General features: G+C 42.2%; 1 protein-coding gene and 1 long non-coding RNA gene across 6 annotated transcripts in view; both read left to right on the top strand.

Moving 5' to 3' along the window:
- C1H2orf42 (chromosome 1 C2orf42 homolog) overlaps nucleotides 1-10,929 on the top strand; it is a 64,624-nt gene extending 53,695 nt beyond the window's left edge. For 3 of the 5 annotated variants that reach the window (XM_085876972.1, XM_085876962.1, XM_085876982.1), the window contains one exon: nucleotides 8,899-10,929. In XM_085876972.1, coding sequence (XP_085733098.1) covers nucleotides 8,899-9,071 — 173 coding nt within the window. In that variant the 3' untranslated portion in view covers nucleotides 9,072-10,929. Of the gene's footprint in view, nucleotides 1-7,534; nucleotides 7,650-8,898 lie in introns of all 5 variants that reach the window. The other 2 variants (XR_015057069.1, XR_015057072.1) reach the window with 2 other exon arrangements.
- Nucleotides 10,930-14,282: 3,353 nt separating this feature from the next.
- Nucleotides 14,283-16,486, top strand: LOC147034132 (uncharacterized). The gene is made up of 3 exons (XR_015057083.1): nucleotides 14,283-14,380; nucleotides 15,130-15,247; nucleotides 15,484-16,486. It is a non-coding gene; the product is annotated as an uncharacterized LOC147034132 (long non-coding RNA).
- Nucleotides 16,487-23,734: the final 7,248 nt, after the last annotated feature.

Genomic DNA, 23,734 nt, shown 5'->3' on the forward strand with positions numbered 1-23,734 from the left:
TGTAAAACGCTGGCTTACGTTGAACTTTTGATGGGTTTTTTTTAAAGATTCGGACGTATTCATAGCGACTTGGTCTTATGTATAACGCATTGGTAACGGACACAGAACGTTTCGTTGTGTTATAGATAACTTATACCAACGAATGCTGAACCTGTTGTCGGCCTACACAACTGATGCCCAACGATAGTCTAACTTAGGCATAGCGCGTTGCACACATCGCCGACGATGTCGTGACGTAGCCTATTAAAAGGCTGACACACAACGATTCGAATCATAACTGCCGTAGAAATGGAAGTGTCAACATCGCGGTCACACCTTGGCGATCTTGCCAGCGTATGCCGACCTAAGAAAAATGTGTCTAAAACGTTGGGGCATGTCAAATACGGTTTTAATAAGTTTGGTATACGTGAGTAGAACGCTAAAGTACGCTATCATACGTCGTAGTAAGTAGAGTACGTCAAGAAATTTTAAACATGTTCAAAATTTTACGACGTACTCGGCGTATGACACACGTTCCGCATGCGATGGGGATAAGTTGTACACACGATATGTGGACGCTTACACACGTCCACAAAGGATACTTATAAGCTACTCATAAGTCGAAACACGTCGCGGTAATGTCTTTTTTATGCGAAACTTATTTCTAACTTATGTTTGACGTGCTTTGAACCAATTCTTTACGTAGTCCCAACACACATCGACGTATGTAGACGTATTCCAATGACGTCTTCCGGTCGACAAAAAAAAAAAATGAACGTGTTTCTAGCTTACAACTGCCATATAAAGACGTGTTCCCAGCGGTTTTGGGAATTGGTATATAAAAATGCTGCTCATAAAAGGGGAACCCAACAGTGTTTTCGAGTCCCTTTTGAGTTGTTGTCCATGTCAGCAGTAACAGTATCAGGATCAGTATTAGTATTAGTTTGTTCATGTTGGCAGTAGTAGGTGAGTGTGAGGGGGAGGGTGTGGGTTATGATGGATCGTCCTTGCGTCCGTGTGTCCACGGGTAGGAGACATCTTTTCACCATTGTTCGAAGTTCTTCGCGGCTAGTTTTTTATGGGGCTTTTTCAACAATGAGCTATAGCTTGTTTTTACGATTTAGGTCTATTCATAACGGGTTGGACAAATGCACAATGAACTAATAATGTGCATCGAGCGCTTTGATTACTTATAGATACGATATACCAACAAATAATTATCGTGAAGCCGGCGTTCACAAACTATGCCCAACGATAGCCTAACTTATCCATATCGTGCGGCAGTTTATCTTTGCCGGTGACGTAGGGTTTGCTATTCATAGGCTGCCACTCAAGCATTTAAATGGCTGCATCTCCACTATTGAAAGTAGATGCTTGTGCTCAACAATTGGATTTTTTTTTACACTCAACGACTTTTAAACGGTACCACTCAGCTATTTTCATTGTTTACAATGAACGATTTAAATTGCTGTCACTCGCCTTTGTTTTTTGACGCTGGCGCTCGGAAATTTTAATCGTTTCTATTGAACGTGCTAAATCGCTCAAACCCCACTATTGAAAGTAGACGCTTGCGCTCAACAATTGGATTTTTTTTTTACACTCAACGACTTTTAAACGGTACCACTCAGCTATTTTCATTGTTTACAATGAACGATTTAAATTGCTGTCACTCGCCTTTGTTTTTTGACGCTGGGGTTTGGAAATTTGAAGCGTTTCTTCTGAACGTGTTAAAACGCTCAAACTCGACTATTTTAAATAGACGCTGCCGATGGACAATTGGAATCATAGCCAAGCTAGACATCGAAGTGTGAACATCCTCGTCATGCCGAAGAAAAGTTTGAAGAATGCTGCAAATAAGTGTCCTGGCCACGGCCGTGGACGCTGACGCAAGGACGATCCATTATACCGACGTCTTTCAGCCTATGAGTAACTTAAAAGTAACGTCTGTCGATGTGTGGCAACGATCGCGTAACGTGCCAACAACACGTTAATCATAGGTTAGAAATAAGTTTCGGGTACGCTAAACATTACCTCGGCGTGTCTCAACTTATGATTAACTTACAAGTAGCATGTGTTGACGTCTGTCAACGATCGCAGACCGTGCATACAACTTGTGGCCAGCATAGCGGAACGTGTGAGTCATACGTCGGCATACGTCGTGAAATTTCAAGCATGAAAAAATTTGAGGACAACCAAAAAGTACAACGTTTAAAGCCAACGTACAACGACGTATGGCAGTGTTTTTCAGCGTGCTCTCAATGTTATCAAAATTTACCCATAACGTATTCAACGTGTGCCAGCGTTTTAGAAAAAAAATTCAAAAATCGGCATACATTGGCTAAAACGTCAAGGTGTGACCGGGCCTTAACACCAACTCCAATCCCGTTTGAAGTTCCAGACAGATTCCTCATCCCATGCCATGATCTGTTTCCAGCTGCAGTCCTAGCTCTTGATTGTATTTTTACTTTCGGATGACTAGACTTGATGCTTGGGAGATGTGGGCAATGGTGGCGGCTGTGGTAAGCCCCCACCAAGGCTGGGTGGGGAAACTCTCTCTCCCAGATCGGGAGGCACGAGGTTCCCCTTCTTGCTGTTTCTTTGTACCTTCTTGTATGTTTATTCATTGATACAGAAATTATTACTTCATGACCATCCTTCCAAGTGTTGAACTTCCTGCCACAGAATGTCCACTGGAGTACATCCAGGATCCAAATCATTACACAGGCCCTTTATTCATAATTAACTTCCTGTTGCGCTCGTCCAGCACTTTTATGACGTGCTTCCACTTTAAGAAAGAAAAAAAAAACTTTTTAAAAAAATATTTATTTATTTACATAAAATTCAATGCAATGGGAACTTGCAAACACGAAAACTAACCAAACTTAAATGAGGTTACGATGATGTCTGAAGACATTCTCACATGACCTTCTCAAACTATCAGCCAAATTACTCCTTTCTAACATGATGGAAAATACCCTCTCAGCTCATGCCATAAAATCATCCTTTACCGAACAAATTCTTGCAAATCTAATTAGCTGAGATGAAAGAACATGAACCGATTTCAATTGGTACATTGCTGGACAGAAAGGTAGACAAGACCACTGGGAAACTAAAATAGTCAACTTTATAATATTGTTATGATTATGGGGGTAGATGAACTGATTTAACAGTACAGGGAGGATTGTATAGTGTCGCATGGTCCGTGGACGGGTCGAAGCACCTCGATGTAAATAAGTCAGGGAATCTGTCAGCTTCAGTGTTACGTGTCACCACACGAGGAGTGGTGCGGTGTTAATTAGCTTAGGGAGTAAAATAAGTTCCCCTGTATGTGATTACCCTCTGTGATTTTTTTTTTCCCTATGTTTTTATCTTCCAAGCCAGGCCCACAGAAGGAGAAGCTCCGCCTTCCCGGGTTTGGAGGCGAGGAGGACACGCCCCAGGGGCGTAGGGCAGGGAGGGTGATTTTTTTTTTTTAAAAAGGGGAAGATCAAAGGTGCAGTGTGCTAAGCGAGGGGGCTTCGGAGACAGCAGATCGAGCAGGGCAGATTGCACGTCTGGAGTGATCGAGCAGAGCAGATTGCATGTCTGGACTGATCGAGCAGAGCAGATTACACGTCTGGAGTGATGGAGCAGAGCTGATTGCACGTCTGGAGTGATGGAGCAGAGCTGATTGCACGTCTGGAGTGATGGAGCAGAGCTGATTGCACGTCTGGGGTGATCGAGCAGAGCTGATTGCACATCTGGGGTGATCGAGCAGAGCTGATTGCACGTCTGGGGTGATCGAGCAGAGCTGATTGCACGTCTGGGGTGATCGAGCAGAGCTGATTGCACGTCTGGGGTGATCGAGCAGAGCTGATTGCACGTCTGGGGTGATCGAGCAGAGCTGATTGCACGTCTGGGGTGATCGAGCAGAGCTGATTGCACGTCTGGGGTGATCGAGCAGAGCTGATTGCACGTCTGGGGTGATCGACCAGAGCAGATTGCACGTCTGGGGTGATCGAGCAGAGCAGATTGCACGTCTGGGGTGATCGAGCAGAGCAGATTGCACGTCTGGAGTGATCGAGCAGAGCAGATTGCACGTCTGGAGTGATCGAGCAGAGCAGATTGCACGTCTGGAGTGATCGAGCAGAGCAGATTGCACGTCTGGAGTGATCGAGCAGAGCAGATTGCACGTCTGGAGTGATCGAGCAGAGCAGATTGCATGTCTGGAGTGATCGAGCAGAGCAGATTGCACGTCTGGAGTGATCGAGCAGAGCAGATTGCACGTCTGGAGTGATCGAGCAGAGCAGATTGCACGTCTGGAGTGATCGAGCAGAGCAGATTGCACGTCTGGAGTGATCGAGCAGAGCAGATTGCACGTCTGGAGTGATCGAGCAGAGCAGATTGAGCAAAGCCGATCAAGGAGGTGCCGGCCATATTTGTGCTTGTGGAGTGTGGAAAGCTGCTGCAAGTGAAGCGCCATTCTGCCTGCGTGTGCACGTGGATGGTGGAGGCGCCTTCCTCCCGGGTTCGACAAGCGCCGGCGCCATTTCGCTTGCAAGTACACGTGCTGGACAAAGCTCCCCAACACCAGATCGCCGAGGGCCAGCCCTTGGCCAGGCTGAGTACCAGTGTATTTAAAAAGGGGGGTTTATTTTCGTTTATCACCTTGTGATAAACCCCCCTTGGGCTGTCCATCCTCCTTAATCCTTCCGTTCCATTCCGAGTACTCCTTTCTCCGTCCGCGACTGCCCTCACTGGGATCTGTTGTCTTCCCCCATACAGCGGCGTTGCCATCCACCATACCCTTCAAGCGCACACTGAAATCCATGTCAATGAGCGTGTCTGCCTCCTCGGAATAAAGGCCACTCGACCCTCCCGGGAGGTTGGTTGGTGTTAACCGCCTGGCTACCACAAATTTAGAGTGGATTTTGAACCCCAGCACCCCAGCACCCCTGCGCCAACTGCAGTCTAGAGCGGGATTCGAACCCGGTCACCCCCACGACAATATAGACTCGTACGAAAACCATTCTGTCCAACTCGAACTGACACCTCCATATACGTATGCAGCTACACGATCACCACTACTACTATCGTCTGCTATCAAGCTGTCTTGGTAAATCCTGTGAATCAGTTTATCAACAAACGTGGTTAAACACACAAATATCACCTAAATAACGACGTGTAGGAGATATCATTTCACCGAAACCTCATTTGTTCATCAGCTTCTGGATAAATGAAAACTCACAATAAATAAGGAAAATGTCTGCTGGTAGGGGGCTCCAGTTCCCACCCATTTGAATACCCATAACCTGTTGAAAACAGGTTGAATACCCAAAACCTAACAAAAAATTGACATCTTTAAATTTCTGTTGGTCAAAACGATTAAAACCCAAATATTTTTGATCTCTCAAACTTGATACATAAAAACTTAAAAGTGGTTTTTTAAAACTTTGTCATTTACACTAAATAACTAAAACAGCACTCTGTAGACCGTAGAGTGTATATACCTCCACCAGGCTGAACAGATACGTTTTGTGTACCACTGATTGGCTGGATCCAGATCCGGACCTGAATCAAAATGTAATCAATTCGCCCTTGTCACACACACACACAACCTGTCCACCAAAGTTTGTCCGAATCATCTGTCCATAACGTTTTGAAATGTCCTGCTCACAGACAAACAAACAGACGGGTGAATACATGACCTCCGTCCACCTTCTGTGACGGAGATATCGAGTGCATCCCGAACAAGTGCTAAATTCAAATGCGTATATACCGTAGAAAAATCAAAAAACCTCAACTGACTTATTATTGATGCATCTAATCCTATCTAAGAACTCTAAAATACCTCCAGAAAGTATTCATACCAGAATTCTTACCAACTGCTAAACAATATTTTCTAAACTGCTCCTGAACTACTTGTAAATCCAAGTTGATCATGACCAACAACTGTTTGGTAGTACATTGCCTTACAACTGCTAAAAACATATACTTATATGGGATCTGATGAAGCTTGGGGATCCAGAAGAACCAGGGGAATACATAAGTCTATCTCTCCATTTAATGTTAACATTATTACCTCAAACTTCAGCTGATTAGCCCAAATCACCATTAAATGCATGTTTAGCTAGGTTGTGTGGTAAAATGGACGTTACATGTGTGTCGGGAGATGTAAGAGGCTGTATTATTGTTTGTGCGGTGGTGGTGGAACGAGAGCTCCCTCTTCTTCTTCCCCATCCCGGATGAGGCCCCACCCAGTCGGCTGAGAGGGTGTGGCCAAAAAGAGGAAGTGAAGCTATGGGGAGGAGTTTGTTGGCTTCGTAAAGGGGGAGGAGCCAGTGGCTCGGAGCAAGCAAACGAAGACCTCGTGAACAGGTTCAGTTTGGGAGAAGTACAAAAATGCAGTCGGTTGAGAGAGTGTGCTCGTGTGTCGAAGCGAGCGAACGAAGGCTTCGTAAAAAGAGTGCTGTGTGTGAAGAACAGTTGGGTTCTCGAGGCATCCTCGGTGTGGCTTCGAAGCGAGCGAACGAAGGCTTCGTAAAAAAAAGTGCTGTGTGTGAAGAACAGTCGGGTTCTCGAGGCGTGCTCGGAGTCGCTTTGAAGCGAGCGAACGAAGGCTCTGTAAAAAGGTTCGGTGTGTGGAAACAGTCACTCTCGAGGTGCGCTCTTGTTTTCGAAGCAAATGAACGAAGGAGGCACAGTGTTGGATCTGCCGGGAGAGACGCTGAACCTGCCTGCACGTCAAGGATTCTGCCGTGAGAGAGACGGCAGCCGGCTTTGAGAGGTGAGCGTGGAAAAGGAAAGAAAAGGTGATTTGACAGAGAGACAAACTGAGAGGACTGAGTTGGGAAGTCGGGCTTCGAGGCGGGAAGGCAGGAGAGGAGACGATGGAGCCTCTGACGGTCACTGCTCACACCAACGGCTCGACACGTTTGCCGATCCGCTTTCCGGAGCCCGGCACCTCGATTTGGGCCTTGTCTGGTGCACAGGCCAGGCCTGGATTTGTATGCTGGACCTTGAGAGAAATCAGCTGAGGCCCATCGTCGACCTTACGCAGGGTCAGAGCACGCGGAGACTGCGTGCGGTGCGGAAAGGGAAGAGTGCGGCGCCGCCATCTTGCCACATGGCGCATTCGAGTTGGGGCTCGAATCTGTGAACATCCGCCTGTTGCGAGCGACATTCGTGCTTTTGACACTGTCCTCTCGTCCATGAGACATCACCAAGTACTCTGTTTTGCATGCATGCTGTCTGTCTTTGTCTGCACGTGTTGTCTAAGGCATATCTCGGTGGGGACCCCCTCGAAACCTGTAGTCCGTGGTTCCCTAGTTAAGAACGGGTTGAGGATTGTTAATAAAAACATTGTCGTGAATCTTGCTTGTGTTGTGTTCCCTGATGTTCCCAAATAAATCTGGTTGGTTCGTATGAAGTTGCCGCTATGGATTAATTTGTGTCGCATCGAGGAACAATCCGTTCGATTGGCATATAAAACCAAACTGGTTACAGACTGGTAGAAAATGCTCAGCATCTAACAAAACCAGTCTGTAACCAGGGGTTCTATTTCCCCAACTGTAAGGTACAAGGATTACGTTGGTATCGTGATTGAAGACACGTGACCCAAGGCCTGTGCCGAGCCGGCCGGCGTTATAAACCCCGGAGACGGCGGTGATGAGGGTGGCACCAAGAGTCGGGCAAGAATCCCGCCACCCCGGATCCACAACAATATATATACAGTCATGCGCCACTAAACGACGGGGTTACGTTCTGAGAAACGAATCGTTTAGCGACGTCGTCGTTGTGCGAACATCATTTTTTTTTCGTTTTCGTTTTCGGACATCGTACTTACACAAAACTAGACACCTCGGCTATATGGTGTAGCCTATTGCTCCTCGGATACAAACCTGTGCAGCATGTTACTGTACTGAATACTGTCGGCAATTGTAACACACATCCAAGAGAGACGGAAGACACGTTAGTTTTACCTTTGTCCTGTTCATGACGGCCATCGGTGTTGTTAGCAGCAGCTTACAATCTCCTCTCGCATCGATTATAGAAAGATGAATAAATAGCGTTTGGATTTTATAAATACGTAATCATTGCATCGATGTTATAATTTATAAATGAAGAAACGAGCACCTGTCAATTGTGATATATATATATATATATATATATATATATATATATATATATATATATATATATATATATATATATATATATTTTTTTTTTTTCTCGGAACAGTGCGATTGTTTTAACATAAAAAGCTTCACCAAAAATAAATTTGTGTTTTAATTTCGACTAACAACAACGATTTATTCGTGGAATTCATCAATTCAAAGGTAATTTCCTTGCTGGAAGGTAAACGTGCAAACATTGCTTCAGTTTGAAAGCCGATTTCCTTGAATCCCGATTTAGCACAACCCTGCTTTTTTCGCGATGACATTTTATGGACCTCAATGATCGCATTATAACAGGGCCACACTGTCGTTGTTTATTATCATTATAAAGTATTATGTACTGTACAGCGTACATAATTGTACGTGCTATTTTTATACGACTGGCAGTGCTACGTCGGCTACATCACTCGGCGATAGGAATTTTTCAGCTACATTTTTTTTTTTCATTTTTTATTTTTTTTTCAGAGCTGGCAGATCCGTCATATATGCGATCCATCGTTGCCCGGAATGTCGTTAAGCGGTGCATGACTGTATGTATATATATATATATATATATATATATATATATATATATATATATATATATATATATATATATATAATTTTTTTTTTCTAGTCCTACATTTGAATTTCACCTGCTCTTTCTCCTCTTTTTCTCCTCTTCAACATCTCCTCTTTCTTCTTTTCATTTTTTTTTCACCGTGAAATGTATAATTGAGCTAAGCACAAGGGCCTGGTTTTTATTTTGTTTTATTGTTCGCAGGTGTCCCTTGCAATGACCAGAAACATCCAACCCCTTTTGTCATCGACTGGCTGCCCAACATCCTGCCCAGATCCCAAATGGGTGAGCTGAGAATCCAGTTTGAGTTTGGACATCAAAGATACGGCCACGTTGAGCAAGAACTTTGTGCTGAAAGCAGAGCGTCTGGGCTTTGACATTTCATTTGCTGAAAGCGAGACATTTGATGAAGAGTTTAAAATGTAGCATTTGGGTTGTTGTTGTTGTTGTTGTTGCAATTATCTGGGTTTCATCCTTGCATTATAAATTACAAATCACTTTTGTGTGAGCTGTATCCACGACTACATTGCTACAGTAGACCATGTCATAGCACTATGGCATTGTTCATTGCCACCTGCCAGGGTCATAATTCTGGCTTTTCTGAATGTGCAACATTTGTGTTGTCCAGTCATTCTCACCAATTTTGGAGTGTTCCTTGGAACTACAGATTATTATAAATGTCGCAACATCTCTGGTTGTACCGCTGCTGCTACAAATGCTGAAAGAACTCCCGAGAAAACATCTACCCTGGAACATGAGTTCTGCGGATCAGTTGGCATGTGCTGACCATTTTTTTTTTTAACTTGGAAACTCACGTGCATTTCTCATGAGATTTGATGATAGTAACTTCAGAGGTCATGGAAAGAAAATAAAAGATTTAATTTAAAAAAAAAAACAAAGAATGACAGATTTTTGTAAGGGCAATGGCCCATGGTCCATTGTAATTGCACATCTCTCCCCTCTTCCCACCAAAGTTCCAAATTTAATTTGCTGCCACAAATCAAATGGCTTCTGTGTCCTTTCTGCAGTTCCCTGACCCACCTTGCTATCTCATTTGTTTGCAATGGTGTTTGAATCTTGTCTTTTTGCTGGGAGATCAAAATGTATTAGATGATCTCGTGTGGTTTGCATGGCATGTATAGAACAGGAAGGGCCTTTGTTTTGAGTTAAGGTATTTGGTATTTGACCAACGTTCAGAATTTCCCTATTTACCACACCCTGCTGAAACTGGTGACGACGGCATTTTTGATCGGAAGTTAAACCCATGACCAGGTTCAGTTAAAAGCACAACACACTGAGCCATGCCACTACCATTTTGATAATGAATATCTTTAATTGCATTCTGAGAAGAATTTGACGCTGAAATCTTGCAATGTCATTTCCGTTATCTAGACAAGTCATCTCTTCTGAATAAGAATGAATTTTTAACATCTTTGGCAAAAATTGTCTGTCCCCCGTGTTCCCTGCCACGCCCCATCCCTCTCCCTTCCACAGATCTCCTAATGTGTCTGTTCCTCACTGTTTTGTCCTCCCCTCTCCCGTCCCTCTTGTCTCACGCCCCCTTGCTGTGCGTTGTATGTTAGCTCTCATACGAGCCTCGACAATGTATACAAAAAAAAGAATTTGTCTGAGCTTAAAGTTTCAACTCATTTCTACCACGTTGCTTTTGATTGGTGATTGAAGTTTTGTGAACTAGGAGAGGCAACAGGTGTTTCTCCTGATTGAAAGCATGCCTTGAGGCACAGCAGATCACTCCATTGTATCCAGGCACAAGGCATTGCCACTTCTGACTTTTTGAAGGGTTTCGGCATCGGATCCTGATAGTGCTAAATTTAACCTTTTCATTGATTTTTTTTTTTTTAACATTGAATTTTGAACCTGTTTCATGTTAAGTATTGACACCATTGTCAATTTCCGCAGGCATACGTGATCCACATGTATGGAACATTTCTCTTGGAGTTGCGTACCTTTATTTATTTATTTTTATTTCGTATGTGTATTATTTTATTCAACATTCTCCTATCCTTTCGTTGGCCTGTAGAGTTATCAACTGAACTCCTGGATCATGATGCCGGAAACAAGGTTCGAATCCTATGTGTGTTTGTTCATTGCCTACTAATGTCCTTGTAATTCATGTTTAAGTACATTGATGTCTCTTAACGCCTTTGTTCTGCATGTAATTTATTTATCAGCTCTTCAGTGAGCATTACATAAATGTAAATAATCATATTATAATTTGAGTGGTGTTTGTGAGTTTGTTTTACTTCTGTGCACTCGTGAACTGCTGGACGAAATGAGTTGCAAATTGGTGGTTGTAACCGAAGGGGAGGGGATTTTTTTGTTGTTGGGGGGGGGGTGGGGGTGGAAGTGCATGAGGAGCTTTTGGGCAGCTTTAAAAAAAAATTCGTAATCCCATGGGTTTCACGGTCGTATGGAGCACCCCAATTCTCTATGTAAATATGTATCGTCTAACGCCACTCCCGGTATTACATCTCATCCCATACGTTCTGGAGGAATGAACCCCTCTATAAGGACAGGTTCTTCCCTCGCAATACCACAAAAATAAAAACAGACTGCAGCCATTGACAGACTTTACAATTTATGCGTCCCCTGAATGCTCACGGAGCTGAGCTTCACCCCCTTTTACATTTATGGTCTTTGGCTAAAGGCCCAGACCTCATGAAAACAAAAACATTTCTGGGTTTTTTTTTTCCATTAAACACAACCTTTGGTCCATTATGCTGTGTGGTGGCACACACTGGTCAGTTTTGTTCCAGATGAAGAAGAAAAAAAAGTCTTTTGCACAATAAATTGGGTACATGGTGACCGTTCCTCTTTACACTTGGTCTAGGCTTTAAACAATGCAAGATTCTTCATTATTCACACACCTGGTCACTATTCTTCACTATTCACAGTCAAAGGTGACAGATGTTCTTTGCAATAATATTGTCAAAGGTTTATTCTACCTTGTAATGTTTGACTCATTTTGAGCCTGTTCGGGTGCACAGATTACCGAAGTGCCTCCAGTCTAGGCCACCCAATGAATCGCTGCACTCCTTTATGCAGCTCAAGCTTTGGTGTACGGTGTTCTTAAAATTAACTTTAGCCACTGATTTCGAGGAAATATGTGCCAACTTAGTACAGTTATTTATCTCGTGTCTTCAACAGCATGTGGCACTCCAGATACCCAAACGTTGTTGATAAATACTGGTTCTGTGTACATTCTCGTAAACATCTGAAATCAACAACTGTAAGCCTAATTTATCAAGCAGGATACTCTGCAATCTGCATTCAATTAAGCAATCGAGGGTTCATAGAACACCTTATCCCTTGCAGTCTAGGAAAAAAGGACATGAGCGGGGTCAGTAAGCGGAAAATTTGATTGGTTGAGATCATGTAAAATGCTATAATATTTTGTCCAAGTATTGCTAAACGGAAGGTTTTTGAAAGTGTGAATGAAGCGATTTGTGTTCTTCAGTGCTCAAATATATAATTCAATTGAAATAAAATAAATATTTTAAAGGTTGTAGAAAAGAAAAAAAATTCCGGAAGTTTACTGCCGTTGCTGCAGTGTCTTTTATACCACCTTATCTAACATGGTACATGAATTATTCATGCCTGTTGTTTGTGTCCTTTATGATATCCTTCAGAACAGTAAGTTTCCTGTTTGGAATTATTTTCGACAATGTTTGACTGCCAGACAGGCAGACAGAGTTAAAAAAAATAAAAATTGCGTGCACACTATGTCAGCCTCTGACCCCCAACTTAATGCGACAATATCGAAGAAGCTCTGGAGCGCCAATGTAATGGGAAAATGGTTGGAGAATTCAAAAGCTAGAGAGCACAAACTTTATTGATTCTGCGTAATGTTTGACTGCCTGATAGGCAGAGTAATAAAAAAATATTTATCTCGCTCCTCTCTGGCTCTGAATTCGTCCTGATCACGCATGCATAAAGTACTGTTAAACTACAGGCTTGTATTCCGATTAGTGTTCAAAATCGAACATTCAATTGAAATTAAGTTGTTCCTCTATCTTAAACTGATGTTTGTAGACAGACAGACAAACAGACAGAGACAGACAAACAAAGAGAACCAATTGCTTAACCCCGCTTTTTGCTTTGCGTGCGCGGGGTGAAAATAGCCGCTGTTTTCCCCCAAGTTTGCATATGTGTACATTTTTTTGAATTTACCTTTTGTCCTAAACAAACAATGTTTTGTTTGTTCAATATTTTTCAACTCAAAATTATTGACACGATCGTTGTGACTTCTTCTACGTGATATTTCTTCGGTGTCTGGGTTTTCTGATAAAGAATTAATCATAAATCCATGTGATGTTGACAAATGTGTAAATATCAAATGAAAATATTTCTTACTTATTGAGATTTAATCGGTTGATTTCAGGGGAAATGGGGCAATGTACCCTCAGTTCCACATTTGCGTCCGCATTTCCTTTTGCATCATCATGGCGTTTTGTTAGCAAACTTATTCTCACCAGGATGAAGCTGCCCTTCTGAAAATGTTCTCGCTCTATGAAATATGCAGCCACTGCAGGTGCAGGTGTCACCTGCTTCGATTGACTTCAAACGGCTCCTGCACGACGTATCGTGGTGGTGGCTGACAAGTTTGACCAGGATTTTCCATTTCCAAACAACATTGCAAACGCTTGATCTGATTATATAGAGATATACGAGTGGCAGTCGGACTGTTCCTCCCAAGTTGAATGTTAGAGATGCTATTGTACCTTTCGACAAAGTGTAGGTGAGTTATTGCCTTCCAAATCCTGCCATAACTGGCTTCCGAGGAACATCAGGCCTGGCCATCCAGTTCATGAAAGACTTGGGCCAAGTGTGCATGCTGAATTAGCTTCTGACCCCAAATTAATGGGATAATATCGAAGAAGCTGTGGAGCGCAACGTAATGGGAAATGGTCTAAGAATTAAAAATCTGGAGAGCACAAACTTTATTGACCCTGCATAATAACCAATTTAAACTTTCCTCATCTGTGATGATTTCAACTGCCACCATACCAGCTCTGTACTAACCAGCCATGGCATTGCAACTAAGACACAGACTTTCTGACCCAATGTGTAAATTTCCCAATTCAGATTTCTAAACCGTGTGTGTGTGTGTGTGTGTGTGTGTGTGTGTGTGTGTGTGTGTGTGTGTGTGTGTGTGTGTGTGTGTGTGTGTGTGTGTGTGTGTGTGTGTGTGTGTGTGTGTGTGTGTGTGTTTATATTTGATGGTCACATTATTGCTATAAAAACACACAATGTTCTTTGGTGATTCATTTGCTGTAAACAATATGTTCAGTGTGACAGCCATTTAACTTGTACAATGCATGGGTGAATTTATTCGCTGCATGACAAAATTGTCATCGTCAATTGATTCTGTGACTTTCTCATATTGCTAACGTGAGATTTCGTGATCTTTGTGTGAACCCTTGAACTCCCTTGAGAAATAATTGCATGGATTTCAACAGGGACTACGAACGTGCCAGGTCATTCCGCATTGGTGCTTGCAGTCTGGAACCATGACAGAAATGACCTGATCTTGAAAGGTTTCATGGAGAAAGTGAAGAATAGGGAGGTACATATACATCTGACATGAACCATTGTGTGCCTGTGTTGAAACCCTGATCATCCAACAAACGTGAAAAGCCATGTTGAAGCTTGGTGAGATACCGAGGTCAGATATTGTTAAATAACACCGCACTGCTCTTGTTCTGTTCATGTTTCTTTAGTTATGTCCCAAAATACACTGAACAGTCTTTCCATGATTGTCTCCAGATTGGTCACGTGATGGACGGTGCGAAAAATTCCTCACTTAGCAACCTGCACATGAAAAATTATCATTTCATTGCCGACATTGTATACAATGTGCAATTGTTCACTCTGATTAGACACATTATAGAGGCAAATATATACTATATAGTTATATTTTCTGTCTGTCTGTCCATTGATGCAATCGGCCCCACCACTATTAACCCCATCATATTGCATACTGCTGGAATCCTCTTGGCAAATAGAGATGCAACAAAACATTTTTAAACCTACAGGGTCAGGGGTTCAAGGTGGGGGTAAGACCCCAATTCTCTCTATGTAAATGTGTATCGTATAGTGCCACCCGGTGGTAGGCAGTATTACTAATCATCTTGTTCGTATCACCAATCTCACAATTCTGGTACCCAACAACCAGACTCGAAATGTCTATCCAGAGGCGCTGCAGGAGTCATTATTGTCTAATATTGCCTTATTGTGTCGTATTATTGCCTGTTATTTTACACTAAATATTATATTAATCGTTGCATTGCTATTATTATTCAGTTGTGGAGATGATGTTTTCACCCCTCTCTCTGTTTGTTATTTGCAAAATCGAAGATTTTTCAAGTATATTGCAAAGTCAATTTTGTTATTCTGTCTGTCTGTCGCCTACAGGTCACAATTTTAAATCGATCTTCAGGAAACTTCACCACATGGTAGAGTTTGTCATAAGAAAGAAGCCTATTGTTTTTGAGGTCAAAAGGTCAACATAGGCCAAAGGTCAACAACTAAGGTGAGATTTCTAAAATCCTCAATTTCCATCCGATTGCCTTGAAATTTGAAGAGGATTTGCATATTTGGTCGTTGAACTCCACCACCAATTATTTTTGAGGTCAAATTTGTTTTTGCAAGTATCGTGCGTGCTCTACCCGACGTCTTCTTCTTGTTTATTTATTTGGCATGGGGCGGTATACTTTGAATGCACCGGTACTTATTCGTCTGTCTGTCTGTCTGTCTGTGTGTGTGCAGGATATCTAAAACAAGTTGTGGACAGATCCGGATCAAATTTTGTGGACAGGTTTGGTGTGTTGACGAGGATAAACCGATTCTATTTTGCTGAAGACCCGAATCCAGATCCGGATACGAGAATTATTTAATTTTTAAAGTGATTCTTCACCATTGAGAGAAAGGACCAAAAACGATATAGTACGGTATGGCATGATATTTCAAAAATTTATTGGGCCCGATATGTTCTCATGGATCAGGTATTACGTGGCAGAGGTATGCGCTCTACCGAGTGCCCTTCTAGTTATAGTATTACCTGTTATATGATGTGATGAATTAATTGGAATTACACCGAGTAGCTGGCTCTCTTTATCTAAACGACATTCTTTCCGCACAAGGTGCCGATACCTCTGCTTGTAACAAAAAAAAAAAAAAAGAGCTAAAAGTCAGTATTTAATGACATGATGTACAATGCTTGGCATCGCTGTTTGAAACATTCACGAGTTACAATGTATAGATCTTATGGGAAACAATTTACTCAAAGCCTTGACCAGTATTTTCTACTATTATACAGTAACTCGAGAGTTCATAGAACACCGGGCACTCTTGAGAAAAATAAAAGTTAAGTTGTTCTTCTTGGCTGGGGTCTGTGAGCACCATGTATGATTGATCGACATGATGTAAAATTTTGTCCAAGTACGGTACTGCAAAACAAAAGGGTTTTGGAAGTGTCCAAAAAAAAACCGATTGGTGTTCTACAGTGTTCAGGTATATTATTCAACTGAAATAAAATGAAGATTTTAAAAGTTGGAGAAAGAAAATTCAGAAGTTTAATAACCATAAAAACAGTAAGTTTCTGATTTGGAATGATTTTTCAAACCTGTTTGACTCCCAGACAGGCAGACAGAGTACAATAAATGCATCTCCTGTCTGTGCGTGTGTGGTCTGGATGAATTCAGAGCCAAAGTACTGCTAAACTACACGTTTGTTTTCCGATTCTTGTTCAAAATAAAACGTACAATTGAAATCAAGTTGTTCCTCGATCATAAACTGACGTTTGTAGACAGACAGACAAAGTGAACCAATTGCTTAACCCCGCTCTTTGCTTTGTGTGTGGGATAACAACTTTGACTATTACTAATACAGCTTAGCTTGGGTGAGGAGAAACCAAGCTTATCACAATTCATATTGAGCAGAATGCTCAAAAACTTGTGATCACAACTCAAAGTGAACGAAACAGGAGCAGCTAATGTGTCGCTGCATAATACAGATATATCAGGATTAACTCTTAACTTAAAACAAAATGGCTAAAATTTCAGTTGAAGATCACCAACGAATTGTGTTTCTACATAAAGGAAAAACATTGAATGAAATTTCTCGTATCGCATGATTTTTTTCAAGGTGTGGTGTTCCAAGTACAATCAATAAGTACAGAGAAACATAATCGGCAATTGACATACTCAGGACTGGAAAACCCAAAAAGCTTTTGAACAAGGATGACCAATTCAAACAGGGTCCTGCTATCCCTGGACTTTGTGTCCCTTTCTCCTGACAAGGTGGTGAAGAGCTTGCTGTCAAACGTCCAGACGGCTGTGAAGAGCAGCAACCGGTCCAAACGGTGTCAGCCCACGTGTCCAAAAAACCTGCTCTGCTGCTCTTGCTCACCCTCTCTCTATTCTATTCACCCTCTCATTTTCTCAAACTCATCTGCCATCTGTTTGGAAATCAGCAAACATTACCGCTCTGCATAAAAAAAGGTAAAAAACTGATCCCTGCGACTACAGACCAATCAGCCTTCTCCCAATCATTAGCAAGTTATGGAATCCATCAGCTCTTCCGACATTAAATCCTTCCTCTTCTCCAATGGCTTGATTTTCAATCATCAATTTGGATTCAGACCAGGTCACTACCCTGGATATGCTGCTTCTGCTCTCCCAACAATGGATGGAGATCCTCAACGCCAGACAAGAAATCAGGGCCATCTCCATAGACATATTGCGTGCCTTCGATTATGGTCTGGCACCCTGCCCTGCTCACCCAAACTCTCTTCCTATGGTATCCAAGGCCATCTCCACTCATGGCTCGCAGATTTCCTCTCCTGTCGCAGTCACCGTGTAGCCCTAAACGGAGTTCTTTCATCCCCTCTTCCTGTCCAGGCTGGAGTTCCTCAAGGTAGCGTTCTGAGCCCTGTTATTTTTCTGGTTTTCATCAATGATCTCTCCGACTCTCTGGAAAATCCTCTATATCTGTTTGCTGATGACTCCACCCTCTGCCATACCAGCTGTCATCCCTCAGACCGGCAAGCAGCAGCCTCTTCACTCTCTGCAGATCTGGATAAAATCACAAACTGGTCCAACACGTGGAACAAGTCTTTCAATCCGGACAAATCTCACACTCTCACGATGTCTCTCTGAAAGGACTGTCTGGAAAACACCCCCATCTACTTTCTCAACAATCCTCTTTAAGTCCTTTCATTCAAGCTTCTGGGTCTTACTGTCTGCCATGACCTTTCCTGGGAAAGCCACATTTCAAACCTCGCCTCCAAAGCCAGTTGCCGACTGGGAATCCTCCATCGTGCAAAGTCCTTCTTTGGCACACTTGAGCTCCTGACCACATACAAAGCTTTAGTCTGCAGCCTGATAGAGTACTGCTCTCCTCTCTGGGTTGGTGCTCCTGCCTCTCACCTTTCTCGGATTCATACTGTGGTAACCAAGGCATTTTGGATCATTGGTATCTCCCGCAATGAGGCTGAGTCTTTGGGTCTCTCACTGCAGGGCAGGTTGGTGGTCTTTCTATCTCCTACCATCTTCTCTCTGGTCTCGACCCCCTGCTGTGTCTGCGATATGTCCCCCCCCCTATATTTCCACAGGGCGCTCAAGGTCCACTTACAGCCCTCTTCTGATAAAACTACCAAAATCTAGAATCACTGCTCACCTTCACTCTTTCATTCCTCTTTTTTCCCACCTTTGGTACAAACTCCCACACACTCTTCAATCCCACTCTTCCTTCCAGGTCTTCAAAACACCTGTTCACCACCATCTCTTATCTTCCCCCATCCAAAACCTCGATCTTTTCTACCCCTGCTAATCCACCCCAAACCCACCTCCTTCAAATTCACTGTTTTCCTTCCTGAAAGTCCCTGTAGTGTCCATCTTGTTTACCCCGTGTACTCCGCCCCATCCCTCTCCCTTCCACAGATCTCCTCATGTCTCTGTTCTCCACTGTTTTTCCTTTCCTCTCCCGTCCCCTCATGTCTCCTGCTCCCCTTGTTGTACGTTCTGTGTGTTATCTGTCATACGAGCCTCGACATTGTATGCAAAATAAAATAAAATACTGTACTTGAAAATAATATCCTTAAGGAATAGAAAGAAGACGAATGTTTATTTGACAACAGAACTGGCAGAAGGCTCAGGTGTCGTTGTCCATTTAACAACGGTACGAAGGTCACTTTGGAAATCTGGACGGAAGGATGTGTTGCAGTAAGAACACCTCTGTTATGAAAGGGGAATAAGACTAAAAGGCTAAAATATTCTCAAGAACACAGAAATTGTACTATGGAGCAATGATCAAAGGTTCTTTCGACAGATGAGTCAAAGTTTCAGTTATTTTGATCTCATCGAGGACAGTATGCGAGATGACGAAAAACTGAAACTTATAAAGAGCCTTGCTTGAAGGCAACAACTAAGCATGGAGGATCTTCAATTCAAGTATGGGGGGGGGTGCACATCTTCAAGTGATGTTGGAAAATTTATGATACAGTGTATTGACTCGAGCAAGGTCCAAACACATTTTCATCCACCATGCTGCCCCTGTGCTGCAAGACGAATGTTTTTCCAAACTTGATCTTCCAGGAAGATTATTATCCAAAACACTCAGCTGAAATCATTAGAACTTATTTGCCAAAGAAAGAGGAAGCTTGGAGTCCTTCAACGCATGGAATGGACCCTCAAAGGCCAAATCTCAATTTTGTTGAAGTTGCATGCAACTATTCAGACAAAGAAAAAGTAAAAATGAATACAAACAACTTAGATGGACTTTGGAACGTCTTGGAAGAAGAGCGGAACACCATTCCGTGAGATTTCACAACAAAATTATTTGAAGGTAACGCTCCAAGAATTGCAATGGTTTTGAATGAAAAGGGTGGACAGACTTGCTATTAGCTTATATAAAGGGATATTGTGTGTAAATTTATGCCTGGTGTTGGCTCAATGGTTTGCATGGTGGGCTTGGGATTCGAGGATCCGAGAACCCTGAGTTCACGTCCTATTTATCTGTTGAATTAATACCAGGTGGGGTTGACTCTGCCTGTCATCCTTCCGAGGTCGGTAAAATGAGTGCCAGCTTGCTAGTATCCTGTGTCGGAGTGGCGACCCGTCCAGGAATTTGTCCAATGGCTCAGGAGACTGCTTTGGCAGCACCAACGCTATGTACAGAGTATGGTCCCAATGGATGGATGGATGTGTGTAAATTTGCTTATTTGAATAACATTTTCTTTTTCATAAATGTGTATTTGCATTGAACACAAAGTTTTCATTTCCTTATGCGTCAGTGTACAAAAATACAAAATGGTTAAGGCTTTTGCACAGCAGTGTGTGTACTGTACTAGCGGGGTTATGCTTCCACATTGTGTAAGCTAACGAACCGTGTTTCCCCATTGTCTTAGGTCACTCACCTGCATTTGTTTTTTTTTTCATTTATTTTTTTTCATTAACCTCCGCCATCTTCGAAGATGGATGGAGGTTACTGTTTTCACCCCTTTCTGTTTGTTACTTACGAAATCTAAAGATTTCGTAGGTATATTGATGCCTTCCGTTTCTGTTTGTTTGTTTGTTTGTTTGTAGGCACGATAACTCGAGAACGGAAGAAGCTACCAATGTCAAATTACACCACGTGATTCAGGAGGGTGATGGCTAGTGCTGATTAGATTTTGGTCGAAATCGGTCAAAGGTCAAGGTCACAGTGAGGTCAAATATCGGATTTTTTATGGTTTGGTACAGATAACTCGAGAACGGAAGAAGCTATCAATGTCAAATTACACCACGTGATTCAGGAGGGTGATGGCTAGTGCTGATTAGATTTTGGTCAAAATCGGTCAAAGGTCAAGGTCACAGTGAGGTCAAACATCCAAAAAATGATAACTCGAGAACGGAAGAAGCTACCAATGCCAAATTACACCACGTGATTCATTCAGGAGGGTGGTGGTTAGCGCTGCTTACATTTTGGTCAAAATCTGTCAAAGGTCAAGGTCACAGTGAGGTCAAACATCCAAAACATTCGATTTTTGATGGTTTGGTACAGAATCATCGTAGAAACTTCTGGTTTGCGTCGCTACGTTCTCTCGAGACAGCTTTTATTAGACAAGGTCAGAGGTCAAGTTGATGATTTCGTAAGTACCAGTCTGTGACTGCTTGTTTGCTTGTTTGTTTGTTTGTTTGTGAACAGTATTACGGAAAAACTCCTCGACGGATTTTGACGAAACTTGGTGGGGGGTGATTGGGTATGGTCCAAGGATCACGCCATTAAATTTTGGACTTGGTCCCCCCCCCCTCAAAAAAAATTGTTAGAGAAAATTTTTTTTTTTTGCATTTCTACATATTTTAAGTGATTTCCAACCCCCCCAAAAAATTGTTTGAGAAAAATTTTTTTTTTTTGCATTTTTACATGTTTTAAGTGATTTCCAACCCCCCTCCAAAAAAAATTGTTACCCCCCCCCCAAAATTTTTTTTTTGCATTTCTTCATGTTTTAAGTCATTTCCAACCCCCCCCCCCAAAAATTGTTAGAGAAAAAGTTTTTTTTTTGCATTTCTACATATTTTAAGTGATTTCCAACCCCCCCAAAAAATTGTTTGAGAAAAAAAATTTTTTTTTGCATTTCTACATGTTTTAAGTGATTTCCAACCCCCCCAAAAAATTGTCAGGTGCTAGAGTGAGATTGTCAGGTGTCAGGTGTCAGGTGCTGTCAGGTGCTCTTCGACGGTTGCTAGAGTGAGATGTGCATGGAAGAAGTTTCGGGAACTGAGTGGCGTGTTGACGAAGAGGGGAGTGTCGTTGAAGCTGAAGGGAAAGGTGTATGCTACATGTGTGAGGAGTACGATGATTTATGGGAGTGAGACATGGGTACTGAACATGGAGCATCAACAAAGGTTGGAAAGGGTGGAAATGCGAATGGTTCGGTGGATGTGTGGAGTATCGTTGAGAGAGAGGAAGACAAATGATGACTTGCGGAAGATGATGGGAATAGAGTCTGTGATGGAGGTTGTGAAGAGAAACAGGTTGAGATGGTTGAGTCATGTGTTGAGGAAGGATGAAAGTGACTGGGTGAGAGGAGTGTTGGAAATGAGTGTAGTCGGAAGTAGAGGACGGGGAAGACCGAGAAAAACTTGGCTAAATGTGGTGGAAGAGGAAATGTGGGCAAGGGGATTAAGAAGGGGAGATGCAGAAAATAGGGTAAAGTGGAGAAGATTGTCATGGGGCCCGCAAGGCTAACCCCTGCTTTAGCAGGGAAAATGGCCTTTAAATGCTTGTGTGTGTGTGTGTGTGTGTGTGTGTGTGTGTGTGTGTGTGTGTGTGTGTGTGTGTGTGTGTGTGTGTATATGTGTGTGTATATGTGTGTGTGTGTGTGTGTGTGTGTGTGTGTGTGTGTGTGTGTGTACATGTTGTAAGTGATTTCCAACCCCCCCCCCAAAAAAATTCCCCCCCCAAAAAATAGAGGTTTTTTTGCATTTCTACATGTTTTAAGTGATTTCCAACCCCCAAAAATTGTTACCCCCCCAAAAAAATTTAGAGAAAATTTTTTTTTTGCATTTCTGCATGTTTTAAGTGATTTCCAACCCCCCCCCCAAAAAAAATTGTTATAGAAAGAAATTTTTTTTTTGCATTTTTACATGTTTTAAGTGATTTCCACCCCCCGCCAAAAAAAATTCTTCCCCCCCCCAAAAAAAAAGAAAATTTTTTTTTGCACTTCTACATGTTTTAAGTGATTTCCAACCCCCCCAAAAAAAAATTGTTAGAGAAAAAAAACATTTTTGCAACTTTTTTTTCAACAAAATTTCGAATTTTTTTGCATTTTTACATGTTTTAAGTGATTTCCAACCCCCCCCCCCCAAAAAAAAAAATGTTGGAGAAAAGAACTATAACTCTGTCAGCATTGTTGACATCATATTTAATGAATAAGATATAAGGTTCACTTGAGTGACCCAGCAGTATTGGCGGCGGAGGTTTTGCACTCTCCCGAGTGCTCCCCCTCTAGTTTACTTATGTTTTCATTTACTGATGCTTTCTGACAGTTCTGTGATTTTTTTTTTTCCTGGTGTATCAGCTTTGATGTCCATCGGCACACAAAATTTCAGCTTTCTGCGTCACCCGGACTGTCGTGATCTTTAATATCAGTCAGTGAGTTGGTGGTTCGAATGAACTTTATACTAGTGGGGCAACTTAGCATAACAATTGTGCATTTTGTGAGGAAAGCACCAAATTTGGCACACTAGTAGCCTATCATATTATGAACAGATTTGGATATTGGGCCATCTCAAAAATTTTTGATGGCAGTGGAAAATGGCTGCCACAGCCATCAGCGGCTGAATTTGAGATGGCCCAATATCCAAATCTGTTCATAATATGATAGGCTACTAGTGTGCCAAGTTTGGTGCTTTCCTCACAAAATGCACAATTGTTATGCTATATTTCGCTAAGTTGCCCCAATAACATTAAATATTGGAAAATGAAAAGTTTCCATCTTAATAAAACGGAGTTGATGTGCAAAAATAAATATTACAATAATGTAACCACAAAGTACATTATTTCAGTTGTTATTTGTTTTTGTTTTTTTACCCTGAAACAAAATCAAGGCTGATCATTACAAATGAGGGTTGTTGATGGTTTTTTTTCTTTTTTGTTCTTTGTTGTTCTTTTCAAGCATCAGGGAGGCCTCACGATGGCAGCCTTCATGTGTGTCAGCCTATGAAATGGCAAGTCAAAATGCGATTGCTTTCAACAAACACTGAGTTTCATTGTTGGAAAAATGCCCTTTCCATCTGTGAATGGAATGTGGGGCTGGGAAGAGGGGAAAAAAGAACCATTTCTTTGTTTATTACTACCCAGTCTTATGCTTCATGTTTGGGCCTAGTACATGGGTGAACTGTGCTGTGTTTGTATGTGGTTGTGCAAGTGAGTGAGACACATAAATATGTAGCTCTGACTAAGCTTTCTGATCAAGCAAAGTATTTCTCCATCGAGCTTAGGGATGTCATATCCTAGACAGCCGACGTGATGTCCT

Source organism: Eptatretus burgeri, chromosome 1 (genome assembly GCF_056783735.1).
Source record: "Eptatretus burgeri isolate ZD-2024b chromosome 1, Ebu_testis_v1, whole genome shotgun sequence".
In the NCBI taxonomy this organism is placed as follows: Eukaryota; Metazoa; Chordata; class Myxini; order Myxiniformes; family Myxinidae; genus Eptatretus; species Eptatretus burgeri.